This window comes from Chelmon rostratus, chromosome 10 (genome assembly GCF_017976325.1).
Source record: "Chelmon rostratus isolate fCheRos1 chromosome 10, fCheRos1.pri, whole genome shotgun sequence".
Lineage (NCBI taxonomy): Eukaryota > Metazoa > Chordata > Actinopteri > Chaetodontiformes > Chaetodontidae > Chelmon > Chelmon rostratus.
The window spans coordinates 25,010,476-25,023,659 of record NC_055667.1 but is presented as its reverse complement, the minus strand read 5'-3'; the positions used below and the strand labels follow the sequence as shown (position 1 = coordinate 25,023,659).

Below are 13,184 nucleotides of genomic sequence, written 5' to 3'. Positions count from 1 at the left end.
TCACGTTCATTTAGTCTCACAGGCCTAAAAAGACGTTATTTCTAATAAGTGGGGCAATTTCTTTTAGTTTTTGTCTGTAATTTAACTTCATACTGCAGATTTGTAGTTTATCCTGTGGAAGGTTTTTCCTCACTGAGCCAGTGTGCAATGACTCCCCGATTCTGCAGCCTTGGGACTGGAAGGGGATGGAAAATCTCACAAAACTTCAGTTCAAATGTTAATTTACCTGAAACATGACTAAAAAACGTAAATAGCTGTAGTTCTGGTCTTACGCAATAGAGGAAATCACTTGAAGTAAATTAGCTACTGACTGACTAATAATTACTCCATTCTTTGTATCATTTATATGTTCTTCAGTGGTTGGTGGGAAACTATTTTTCCAAGACAAACAAGAGAATAAAGACAAATTAAAAATGGCAGCGACTCTAATACAGATTCTGTACAGGCTTTATTCACGAGGGATCGCGTCATAATACACAGAGTAGATCGACATCTATTGAATGGATCAATACAAAGCCACAGGCAGACTGTGCAGAGTGAATCTCTTACTGTAAGTGGACAAACATCTATCACAGCGAATATAAATGACATTTTATATTCTAGCCGGCTGGCGGCATGTGAGAGCCACGAGTTGGCAAATTCTGTTGATGATTCGTCAGTTTGAACATCTTTTATGATCCTGTTTGCTGTTTATTGTCTGTATAGATTTATCATAATTTTTTCTTTTTTTAAAAAAAAACAGGATGCACATACTTTAGAAAAGTAAAACAGAACAATAAATCAACACACAGAAGGTAATAAAAATAATTTTACCAGAATAGATTATATATTATATAAGTATGGCTTATTTGAAGCATGCAGTTCCATATATTCTGTTGCACTAAAATGATGAAGTACATAATTTCTCTTATTGCATTGTGTGTATTTTCATAAGCAACATGTAACAAAGATCCTCATGAACCTGGACACTAAGTGCTCTGCTGAATTAATCTCTCCCTGATTAAGAACCGGGACCAGCAAAAAGCCTTCATGACGTCAGAGGTCAGGACTGCGTCACCAGCAGCAGCGAGCCGGACGTTGAAGTGGAGCCCAGCAGCAGGTGAGCCCGCCACACCCACGCTAAGAGAGACGATCGCTTGAATACTGTCCGAAGTGTCCTGCTTAACTGAAGTCTACCCTGTGCATCTGAGTGTGTGTGTGTGTGTTGTCGGGAAGCTTCGTAGGCACTCTTTCCAAAATAAAACGTCCCGCTGACTGTGTGGACCGCTCGGGTCCGTCAGAGGATCAACCTCCTCTCATTCTCAGTTCCGGGGGACCCGCTGACACAAAACAGCTGCATGCCGAGTCAGCACAGCAACACTGACCTGCAGAGAGCAGAAACACACTCAGGGTGAGACACACACACACACACACATATACACACACATTTGCCTGTAATGAGTTGAGAATTACACAAAACATTCACGGCAACATCTAGATCGTTTGTTTCTATCTCAGTCAGAGCCAGGCTGTGAGCGCTGTGCAGCAAACAGACGCTGACCTGCAGGATGCTGTCAAACTGAGGCCGTGCATCTGCTTCCAGTGTCTTATTAAAAGCTAAACAGGGCGAGTTAAAGTGTTGCTCTTTATGCTTTCAAATCTTCAAATATGATCATGATAGATCGTTCTTATTTGTGGGGAACTGTCTTGTTTAAAAAGGTTTAATTCAGATACAATTATTACTTGCACTCCAGCGTATCTGATTCTGAAATGCAAATACTTTACTTCAACCTACCAATTAAAATGCTTTTTTTTCCGTGTAAACGTCACGCAGCCTTCACATGACTGAGCAGACTCCGGTCTGCACGGTCTTGCCGTTATGGTTTTTACCGTACCTGAAAGCGAAAGAGAGAAATCATGCGTGAGTCCTGCTGCGATGCCAAAAATGGAAAATTCACAACATCTGGTGAAGTTTGCACAAACCCGTTGAGGTTGGCCGGCTCCGAGTGGTAGACGTGCTTTCCCTGCTCGGCTATGGTGGGCGGGTGGTGACCGCCGCACTGACTCTGGGTGGCCTTCAGCGGGTAGTAATGGCTCTTCAGTTCCGCATGGCCCGTGGGCGGGAACATGTGATTTGTCCCGTGCGCTCTCCCGTTGATCTCCGCCGCCTTGGGGTCCAGTTTGTCCGGATCGAGGTGTTTGCTGGCTTTCGTCGGGGAGGACACGTCGATCACCTTGATGTCCGGGATGCTGGCCTTCCTCAGGACCAGCTCTGAGTGGGCCAGCTGCAGCTTCTTCATGTGGTTGATGGCTACAGCAGCGTTAAAGGCTTGCTGTGAAGTGAGCAAAGACACGAGGTGAGAACCACACAGGCTACACAATCTATCTGCTAGTCCACAATGAGGTCTGGAGGACCACCAAGTCTGAGCGTGCAGTTGATTGTCCAACAACAGATTTGTGTATTACAGTCATTTTTACTGCTGCACTCTGTTTCCTCTGACAGTAAAAGCTCTACATCAGCCATCAGTGGCCTTGATTACCGAACAATATCCCATTAAACTGACCTTAATCAGGAAGGATTTAGGTGGAAACCCGATTAATCTCCTATAAACTGCAGGTCCTTAATGAGCTTACCACATCAAAGCCAAGAAATCAGCGAGGACTGACCTTCCACTTGGTCTTGGCGAAGTTCTTTTGAATCTGAACGCTGACAGAATAGTAGATGTCCTGGCTGCGGGCCGTCTTTCCGATAATCCTGGAGAACAGACGACAGAACGGGACGCTTACGTTTGTTTCAAGGTAGAGTTTAATCCTGAACCCGTCTGTGTGACCTAACGCGTCCTTCCTCCTGTACTTACACACCTGTGAAATGTTAGAAATCTAAGCATCATCATAAACTACTCTTGTTCTGCCAGGTTCTTTGCTCTATTTGGGATTAGAGCTGCACAGTAAAAAGCAAAACTCGCTCATTTTTAAATCTTTTATATTCATAAAACTTTCAACACATGAAAATCAAAATTTTGAATTGTTGCACATTGTTTTAACTATAGTAGAGAATCCTAAAGATACAGTGAAAATGAATCAATAACAGCTTTACTCTGTTGAAGAAATGCAACCATCCTGCAGGGACTTACTTACTCGTATCATAAAATCAGTTAAAGGGTGAAAAGATGAGACAATTTCACATTTTAAGAGTTTGATTTAATGCACAATAACCAACATTTGTTTGAGTCTGATGCCTGACACTCACCAGGGATGTCTGAGTGCTAGGTCAGTGGTGTAGCGCATGCTGGGATTCTTCTGCATCATGTTACGGATGAAATCCTTAGCTGCAGATGGGAAGATGACACACACACACAGAAACATGAGGGCTGGGCCTGAGCTCTGCATGTGAGAACAAAGCAGCTGCAGCAAGCTACACAATATGCCTGTGTGAATGCTCGGCGCGATTACCAGACTCAGAAATGTCATCCCAGAAGGGCGAGTCAAACTCATACTGCGCCTTCATGATCTTGGAGAAGAGTCTGGTCTCACTTTCTTCATAAAAAGGGGGATAGCCACAGAGTCTGCAACAGGAAGAAGAAATGTCAGGAAATGCTCCAGAAGAAGGTGCTGATGTGTGCAGGTAAGCAGTCTGTATCGTAGATGGCCACTAGGTGGTGCTATGGCTCAACCGCTGCATCATTATTCTGCATTTAGGTAAGGGTGTCATGCTAAACATACACGAGCTGCAGTGGCTTCTAATCTGAACTTCCTGATGCTTAGTGAGGGCAAACCTGGAGCTAGTCTTTGGTTAAAAGGCCTCTTTCCTCTCTTTATCTCAGTCTGCTGATGCGTGCACACATTCGCCGCAGCTTCATACTCACAGGATGTAAGTGATGACTCCAATAGACCAGCAGTCCACTGCCTTGCTGTAGGGCTTCTGGGCCAAGACTTCAGGAGCTGAAAGCCAAGAGAAAACGTCAAAGCTGCACCAGTGTTGTTTTAATGTTACACCACCGTCTATGCCTCTGATCCATTCGAGTCCACGCAACTTTCACTAGACGGACGCGTCCTTACCTACGTATCCCGGGGTGCCACAAGCTGTCGACATGATATCGTTGTCTACCATCTTGGAGAGGCCAAAGTCGCTGATCATGATCTTGGAGTTCTCCTCTTGGCTGTAGTACAAGATGTTCTCTGGCTGCACGGGGACAAAGACAGGAGAGCCGTTCACACAATGACGTCCTCAGTGAAGTGCTACTTCACCTGTGGTGGAGCAGACCCTTAATTTATTACACTTCCTGTGAAAGAGCCACAGCTGGGAATGGAGCTGCACCACTGAATGTAGACGTCACTACAGGCCAAAGCCAAGTCTGACGACAAGTCCAAGACGATGATGTGAACTTTCACATTTTGGAAAGCATGTTTATTCACTTTCTCGCTGGCAGTTAGATGAGATGCACAGCAGACGGTTAGCTTAGCATAAGACAAGAAACAGGGAAATAGTTAGCCTGACTCTGTCCAGAGGTATCAAAGAAATAAGAAATAATCCAGCACATAACCATAACTTTACATTCTTTTTTTTTTCTCTTTTTTTTGTGCAGATTGAACAAGATATGACGTGTTAGCTAATTAACACGTCATATATTGCTCATTAGAGGTGTTGGTTGGCAAATTTTGTTGCATTTATAAAGAGGCAGGCTGCCTGTTTCCAGTCTGTGTGCTAAAATAAGCTAACTGTCTGCTAGCTGCAGCATATTCAATGTACAGACATGATGCTCATCTAACTCCTGACATGAAAGCAAATAAGTATTAATAATAAGAATTTCATAAAATATTCTGATTGTCATGTTTAGAGTATTATAATATCATTTCCAGTGTTTTAATGACCCCTGTGTTGCTGGGCAGGATAATCAGGTGACTGATGGATGACTTGTAATTGGCTGTTTACAGATGATCGAGCCACTCATTAAATTGGCAGGTAATTTAGACTCATAGACTTTTTATATATTAAGTGTACAATTGTACCAAACAATTTACAATATCAGATACATAAAAAGAGATTAAATGCACCATAACCGAGAGAAGTAGATGTTTTATCATTTAATGTGGCTCATAGGTAAAAACACTGTTTAACAATCCACCTTTGCACCTGAAAACACTTCGGTCTGTGTAAATGTATGCTTGTGTTATATTATCTGATCCACACCTTGAGGTCACGATGCACTATGCCGTTTTGGTGCAGATAGCTCACGGCCTGCAGCACCTGCTGGATGACGCTGCTGGCGTCCTTCTCTGAGTACACCCCCCGGTCCAGGATGCGGTCAAAGAGCTCCCCGCCTGAAACACTGGTGACAAGATCCCACTGCCATCAAAATTTGACCTTAAATCTCATTTTAATTACGCTAACGTGCTGATTTAAACAATGAAAGGAAGACTGAAAAACTCACAGCTGCATGACAAGATAGTAATGAGTCCGACTTTCATAGAAGTCCTCCATCCCCACAACGTTCTCGTGTTTGATTCTGTGAAAATAACAAGGCGCTTTTACCATGACGCTACCGTCAAAGTCCCACAAGAGAGTTCACATGTTTTCAGAGAGAGGAGAAAGATAATCAATGCGACTCCTCCCCACACAGACTGCTGAGAGAACATGAGATGAACAGCTGATAAGAATTCACCTTCTCAACACGGCGATCTCATTCTCCAGGTTGAGGTCTCGCTTCTGTTTCTTCTTCACGCACTTCATGGCGAACATCTTTCCGGTCTTCTTCTCCTTCACCATGTACACCTCTGAGAACGCCCCGCTGTTCATTAACACACAGACACGAGACCCACACGAGGACTTTTTAATGATGGAGTCAGCGATCGCTTTGAAACACCACAGAAAGATGAGAAGCCCCCCCCCCCCCCCGCCAGAGGAAATGAGTCGTCCCTCTTATTAGAATAAATGAACTGGTGATAAAATATCTTGTTCTTGGGATGAAAACCTGGGATGCAGTGTGAAAAATAAATAAAACTAATCCTTTTTGGATTAGTCAATATAGTCAATATATTTAATGTTTGACCTCATCAGCTTCATTGATTTTTGTTCATTTCTGCTTATTCTAAATCTGATGCAGCAACACGCTTCAAACAAGTTGGGACAGGAGCAACTAAAGACTGGGAAAGATGTGGAACGCTCCAAAAACACCTGTTTGGAACAATATGAAGCTGGTGCAAGTAGAAGGCTAGCTTAGCTTAGCATAAAGACTGGAAACAGGGGGAAACAGCTAGCCTAGATCTGTATAAAAACCAAAAGTGGAAAAATGACACTGTGGGCCGATTTTAACCCCATAAAACGACAAGTTTTAAGACTTTTTGTACAGATTATGAGACATTTTGAGATTTTAGATTTAGATTTAATCTACTCTTAAAGTTAAATTACTGTTTTTCTGGTTTTAGTTGCGTCATGTTATTTCTTTTGCCTTTGATGGAAACGGCATCGATTTCTTGGAGAGCACCAGAATTAAAATAAACACTGGGTAAAAAAAGTAATGTCAAGGGGTTCAATTAAGGTGTACTAAAGATCTCTGTGGCTTAACTATTCACTTGCCAGAGGCTTATTGTCCCTCTCTGTGCTGCTCTGCGGTCAGGCTATCTTCAGCGCTGTCTGGGAATAGTTGTTCTACCCGGTGGATTAGGCCCTTTATCCCTGACGCAATGGAAACAGTGGCGGGCTGCAGGCTCGAGACGCAAAGGTCAGAAACTGAGCATGTGCAGCAGGGATCCTGACAACAGGCTCAGGACAGGCCAGGTCACAGACAGGTGTCAAGGGCTTCGGGCAGACATGGAATGCTGTGACCCTGCCCTCTGTCTTCAAGGCGATGACACTGACCCTGAAGGAATGTGCTCTAATCCAGACAGACACACGCCTGCTGGAGGATCGGAGCGCCTTCAAACCGTGTTTTATTTCGCATTTTGAGTGTCACATTTGGAAGAGAAAGCCTGTCACACATGCCTGCTCGGGGGGGAGGACGAACAGCATCATCGCAGCACTCACTCAGCTGATTTCTCCCTGGTTACCAGAGCTCATTTTCTTCCTCTGATCTCCTTGAAGCTTATTGCGGCTCTCGAGAGAAATCATCAATCAACCCCTGAACATAAATGCCACACAGCGTCCCTTTTCACTGACAGACAAAAGGCAATCAGAAATCACTGACGCACTAACTGCGAGCTCGACATTCAGAAATGTTGATGAGAATGAGTTTGCTTTTTGAGTCATTGTGGGAGTCATTTCAGGGCCTGGAGAGACGCGTCCTGATTGCCAGGAAACCATTAGGATGTTGTTTGCACTGCGTGTGATGAGGCCCGATGGGAAAGGCTTATTTGGTTTTCTACGCAAGCTCCCGTCCCCTCTGGATTCTCTTCCTTTTTATTGTGATGGAAACAGGAAGACTGAAAACCTGCACCGTCTACCTGAGTGCGGGCAAAACAGCTCGGGGGGTTCACCGTGTTGACGCCTTCAACAGAAGTGAAAGCAGCAGCGTCTCTCCTACAGCCCCGGACTGTGTATTCAAAGTGTCTGGAGAAATAAAAGTAATTGACGCAAACTAATTGAGCCTGGATCATCTCCTGTGCTCGGCGGGGGCCTCGCCTCCTTCACAGTCCAATCAAGCGCTGAAGCCTCTCGGCGGCCCCCTCAGCACAGATCCGCTCTGTTTTCCAGCGACACGCCGACGTCTCTCTGGCGGCCGTTATTTACTGCTGGCCTGTGATCTGCCGCTCTCCAGCCACTCGCTGAACGCTCCAGAGCGCTGGAAAGACCCGCTCGTTATTAATGCTGACCTCACAGAAACTCGGCCAGCACAAGAGGCTGTTGACCGAATAACATCATCCTCATGATTGTTGTTGAAAATGACTGCAGGCGTACTTTCAGATTAAGTTAATAATACTGGTATTTCAGCACTTTACACGCTTTTAAGGCTGCAACCAACTAACACACTGATTAAGTGTTATTTTCTTGATTCAATCAATAATTGTGTAATTTTGTCTGTTTCTATCCTTCATGTAGTTGTTCTTAGCACACCAGTTCAATCAAATGAATGCTTGTTATTCATTTCCCACTTGTTTTTATTTATTCTCTTGTTTCTTCACTGTACTGTAAAGCAGTTTGAGTTACAAACCCTGTTTAAAAGGTTCTATATGAATAAGGTTTATTAACATTATCAGTATGACTATAAACTGTCAGAAAACAGTAAAAAATCACAATTTCCTGAAACCAAAGATGATCAAACAAAGACTGAATGACATTCAGTTTTTATGACATGAGGCAAAGAGAAGCTGCAAATCTTTTGGTATCTTTGCTTAAAAAAATGACATAAATCATTAACCAGTGATCAAAATAGCTGTTTATCATCTTAACGTCAATTTGTTGCTGCTGCACTCGCTTTTTTAAAAATATTTTCTTCTCTTTTTTTGTGAGTGGCTTGGCAGCGACGTGCTTTTTTGTGAATGAGCCGCTGAGCTGGCCGCGCAGCCAGACGGCATCGGGACAGTCGGACTAAACCTCGAGCAGACAGAGCTTGTTGTCTCTTGTTGTCTAACACCTCGGGAAAGTAGGCCTCCCCATGTCAATCCAATCAAACCAGTAATCTGTCCCGCGACTCACACAGCATGCAGCAAAGACAGGAAGCAATTACAGCAGCATATACAATACACACAGCATATACAACTCAGTAAATATGAAGATTTCTTGACTGAATCAGTTGTATGTTTGTCCGTCCTGGGGAGGCAGATCCCGCCTCTGGTGATCATCCTGAGGCTTCTCACATTTTTCTCCCTTTAAATGCTTCTTGAGGAGTTTTCTGATCTGATTGAGGGTCTAAAGACAGACGCTGTTGTGTGCTGTACAGATTTAAAACCCCTTGATGCAAATTTGTGACTTGTGATAATATATAAGTAGAACTGGCTTCACTCAGTGTTAATGCATGTTAATGAATGGTGTTGTCTTATAGAGAGTAAGATGTACTCACGATCCCAGCTCGTCCATGACGTCAAACACCTCCTGGATGTTTTCTGTGTTTTTCTTCCACACGCAGTCGGCCTCTTGACGACCCATGTCTGCAGGCTCTTCAACAGGGATTTCTGTCAGAGGTAAGGAGAAAGACAAGACTTAAGAAGAGATGTCAACACCAAAGGTCCACAATGCCCTGCGGTAATCCCGTCCTAATGTCCAGACTCCCTCATCATCATCATCACAAAGTCCTTTTGGATTATTGAATAGTCATGAGGAAGCAGGTGTGAAGGTTGATGTGTCTGCTGCTCAGACGAGCAGATGAGACAGACATGAGTCTTTGTCTGGCAGACAAAAGGTTAGCGCGCTAATCCGAGCTGTAACGAGCACAGGGGAAGGTATGAAGCAGCGCTGGGGCTGGCTCATGCTGCATCCGGGCCAGACGACACTGATACAAGGCTGACGAACAATCTGACAAACCAGGAGAGAAGTGAAAGAAATCTGTCGCCTCGACTTCTTTTCTGCACTTATCAGAAAATGTGCAGTTCAAAAGAAAGACTATAAGGATTAGAAAGTTGTGAAGAATGACTTATCCACTAAAACTGAAGGTACTGAGGAGGATTAGGAACACTTTGAAAGAGCGGGTCACCCAGTTTAGCTTCCTGCCCTCTCTGCTCTTATATAAGGGATTAGTAACTCTTGATCTGGAGACCTGACCTCATCACAACAGAGTAGAGCCTCCAACAAAAAGCTTTAAATGCAGAATCAATGTCTTAACTTTGAACAGTCCATGCAAACCCACATTAACTCATCACACATTGAAGACATGACATTTACAGAGTAAAGCTTCTTTGAAATTATCTTCAGTGTCCCCTCAATGATTCAGAGAGTCTCTGTTCACACACCGAGGCGCTCTGAGGGTCCTGCACCTTCTATTCTCATAGCTTTGTCTGCAGTCATTATTTCTGTCATCGCTTCATTGTGTTCAGGTCAGAATGTGTGAGACTCAGATCGCTGGTGTCCAACAGCAGCAGACCAGCGACACTCATTCTCATCCAAAACCCGCTGAATGCTGGAGAATGAGCTCAAAACCACAAACAACGATGCAAAAACTGATGCGCACAGTCCGAACCTGCAGCAGTGACCCACATTTCAATGCACTTTTCTGCGGATGAGTCCTGCTGCAGGTTTACGGCCGAGCAGCGCGTTTCGTTACCGTGACGCAAAAACACCCCAGACAATACAAAGATATAATAACGGCACCAAACGCTTGACTGAGAGCAAAGCAGCGGGCTGCCGTGCCTCGTCTCCGCTCTCCGGCCGCCTCACACCGAGGTGGCTGCGGCACATCGCGGAAAGACCCTCTGCGGCAAAGAGGCGAGCAATCACACAGTCAGATCAAGGTTGAACCTCACAGCTGTGACGCCTGAGCATTTTAAAAGACTCACCGTGATGAACGTCAACGCAGAAACACTCAAAACTACCCAAATTACGCACAGAATACAAATTCGGCATCACTCGATTCTTGGCTGAAAAACAAACAAGGGGGAAAAAACTGCAAACTGCAGCTTCACAAATGAACCAACAGCGGTTTTCAGTCATAGAGATCCGAACAATCCACTTCATGAAGCGGTTCAGTCATCTGCAGACTGACTGAGACTTACCAAGAGACTCAGCCGCTGGAGCTCTGACTCCCCTGCCTACAGCTCGCCGAGGTCTGCGCAGATTACTTTGTCTGGGACGTTAGAAGTAGCCTACCTGTTGTCAAGCCAGAGATTACATCCATGGAAAGAGGCGAGGGGAGGGGCTGCCGGTCTCACAGGTGCTCACTGAGACTTAACGTACAGACTCCAGATCAGGCAGCTGCTGCTGCATCATGCAACTTTCCCCGTTCCCCGCAGCTGCAGGTTTATACAAAATAAAATAAAATAAAATAAAATAAAATAAAAAAATCAGCGCGTCTTGCGTATAAATGCGCAGCTGTTCCAAAACTAGCTGCACAATTCATTCATACCATTTTGCCCCGCGTGCATGCGCAGGCACGCGCGCGCGCACTTCCGTGCACTGATAGAAGTGACCATTTTGAAATGCGTGATTAGTTGTGGGGGCTCAGAATGACATCAGTGGATATCAAGCTTCAATACAGGCTGAAACTAATGGCTTCATCAATACTTCCAATAAAAAAATGCATTTTGTTGTCTCACAACACTGAATCAAAGCAGATTTAATGTTGCTTTTCTGACTCTGGACAACAGAAAAAAAAATTGTGTCAAAGTGAAAACAGACCTCTATGAAGCACCTACATTAATTATTAATATAAAATCCAAAATACCTGTTTGATAAGCATTCACTCCTTCCAGGTCAGAATTTATGCACCTTTGGCAACAATTAAAACCTTGATGTTTATTGAATATGTGATTTTCAGTTCTGATGCTTCAGGTGTGTCCTATTAAAGGGCGAGATTGCTTCTGAAAACATATTCGATATTAAACGTCTTTTTCTATTGATTAGTGTCAAAAAAGCCGCATTTAAACAATCAATGTTCTAAAACAGTGCAACATGAAAACTTCCAATTCAATTCACCTTTTATAGGCACTAATCAGCAGGGGATTTGAGGGTGTTTGCATCCCTCGTTAGCAAAATGACCAAAAATGCATCCCCCTTGTTAACCTGCCATCCCCCTTCTCCAATCCCAAAGCAGGCAGAGTACAGGAGCAGCTGAAAGTCTAGTCTGTCAGACTCATTGATCCTTTATCTGACAGTAGGAGTGTGCTGTGTATTGATCAGTCCATGGTGCTGTACGCGGTGCTGAAGTAGCAGATTGATTTCTAATTGCGCCTCTTGCTCAGTCCTCTCAGTCCTCAGTCTCAAAATATTGTTTTCACAGGAATTCATTAAATCCAGTCGTAGTAAATGGATCAGGCAGCTCTTTTGGTATCATTACTGTTGATGATAAGGAGCTAAAAGGAGGATTAACACCATTTAGGCAGATTTTTCACAACATGGCAACCCAGAAGATGTTCCTATTAATGGCTAATGAACAATCTATATAGCTTTGGTTATTGATTTACTCAGAGAGCCATTTGTCGCAGCTTTTGAACCCATTAAACCCCTTTAAAGGGACACGCCTCATTAGAAAGTGGGACAGACGGCTTGCTTTCACATTTGACCCTCGTGTAGAAATTTTACACATGGTTCGAAGCCTGTGGCCATCAGAGCAATAGGCTCTAATTCAGTCGCAGAACTCGCCATGGTCTTCAGAGACAACCTTTAACAGGCTTATGCATTAATCTGCATCAGGTGCTCATTTCACCTGCCACACAAGCAGCCATGCATTATAACAGGTCACGCTGATGACAGTTCACATGCTCACTGTGCACAAAGAACAAGGACACAAAGCAAGTCTGCTCCTGCCACGCAAAATAAACCACACACAAATATTTCTTATCAAAAAGAGCAGCTACAGCCATGCAAGAGTTCATCTGCCACCAAAGGCTGCAGGATGAGCCTCATAGCTTCACAATGCAGCCTGCCTGAGCTTCAGGCATGTGCTGTAAAGAGAGAGAGAGAGACAGGATATCAATAGCTGGACCGGCTCGTCACGTTGTCATGGATACCGGTCCAAGAGGCTGTCTCAGTCATCTTCGATTTCACCAGAATGAGCCTTTTCCAATCAGGACAGAAGTCACCGGGCCTGCGAAACAGCAGCTACAATGAGCGTGTTGCCCTGGATGATGGATGTTAAACAGCAGCACAGCAGCACAGCAGCACAGCCGCCGGCTCACAGTTATTACAGAGTTTGAGCAGCGCCGAAGGACACTCACACACTTTGTTTTAATCATCTGCACAATCATGCAAGTCAGAACATATCAAATCCTACACGGCTACAGGACTAAATAGAATAAATTATACAAATGCATAATTCTGTGATATTATGGACTGTTGTCCTCTAAAGTCTCTGCTGTATTCTCTACAAACTGGAACACCTTGTTCTTTAAATACATATTTGATTATTGGTGGATTTCATTTCAGATCTGATCTCTCACATGGTTTAAACTTTAAATCCCTGGCCAATGTAAGAGATTAGAGTGGATAAGAATTATACATTTTAACTGAGAGTGTTTGTGTGATTTTATATCTTGATCGCAATAAATAGCACAAATAAACAGCAAATTAGACACCTGATAAATCAAAGTGCATCATCCCATTGATGCAACAATTAGATAAA

At 43.9% G+C, this 13,184-nt stretch overlaps 1 protein-coding gene across 1 annotated transcript; it reads right to left on the bottom strand.

Annotated features, from left to right (window-relative positions):
- Nucleotides 1-451: 451 nt before the first annotated feature.
- camk1gb (calcium/calmodulin-dependent protein kinase IGb) lies at nucleotides 452-10,668 on the bottom strand. Its single transcript, XM_041945679.1, has 13 exons — nucleotides 10,621-10,668; nucleotides 8,976-9,087; nucleotides 5,643-5,768; nucleotides 5,412-5,486; nucleotides 5,171-5,309; nucleotides 4,039-4,162; nucleotides 3,846-3,921; nucleotides 3,433-3,545; nucleotides 3,230-3,308; nucleotides 2,647-2,734; nucleotides 1,963-2,312; nucleotides 1,775-1,874; nucleotides 452-1,364 (listed from the first exon to the last, which is right to left on the bottom strand). Exons 2-12 carry the CDS (start codon nucleotides 9,059-9,061, stop codon nucleotides 1,817-1,819), a joined length of 1,314 nt encoding a protein of 437 aa, XP_041801613.1. The 5' UTR covers nucleotides 9,062-9,087; nucleotides 10,621-10,668; the 3' UTR covers nucleotides 452-1,364; nucleotides 1,775-1,816.
- Between the last annotated feature and the right edge of the window lie 2,516 nt (nucleotides 10,669-13,184).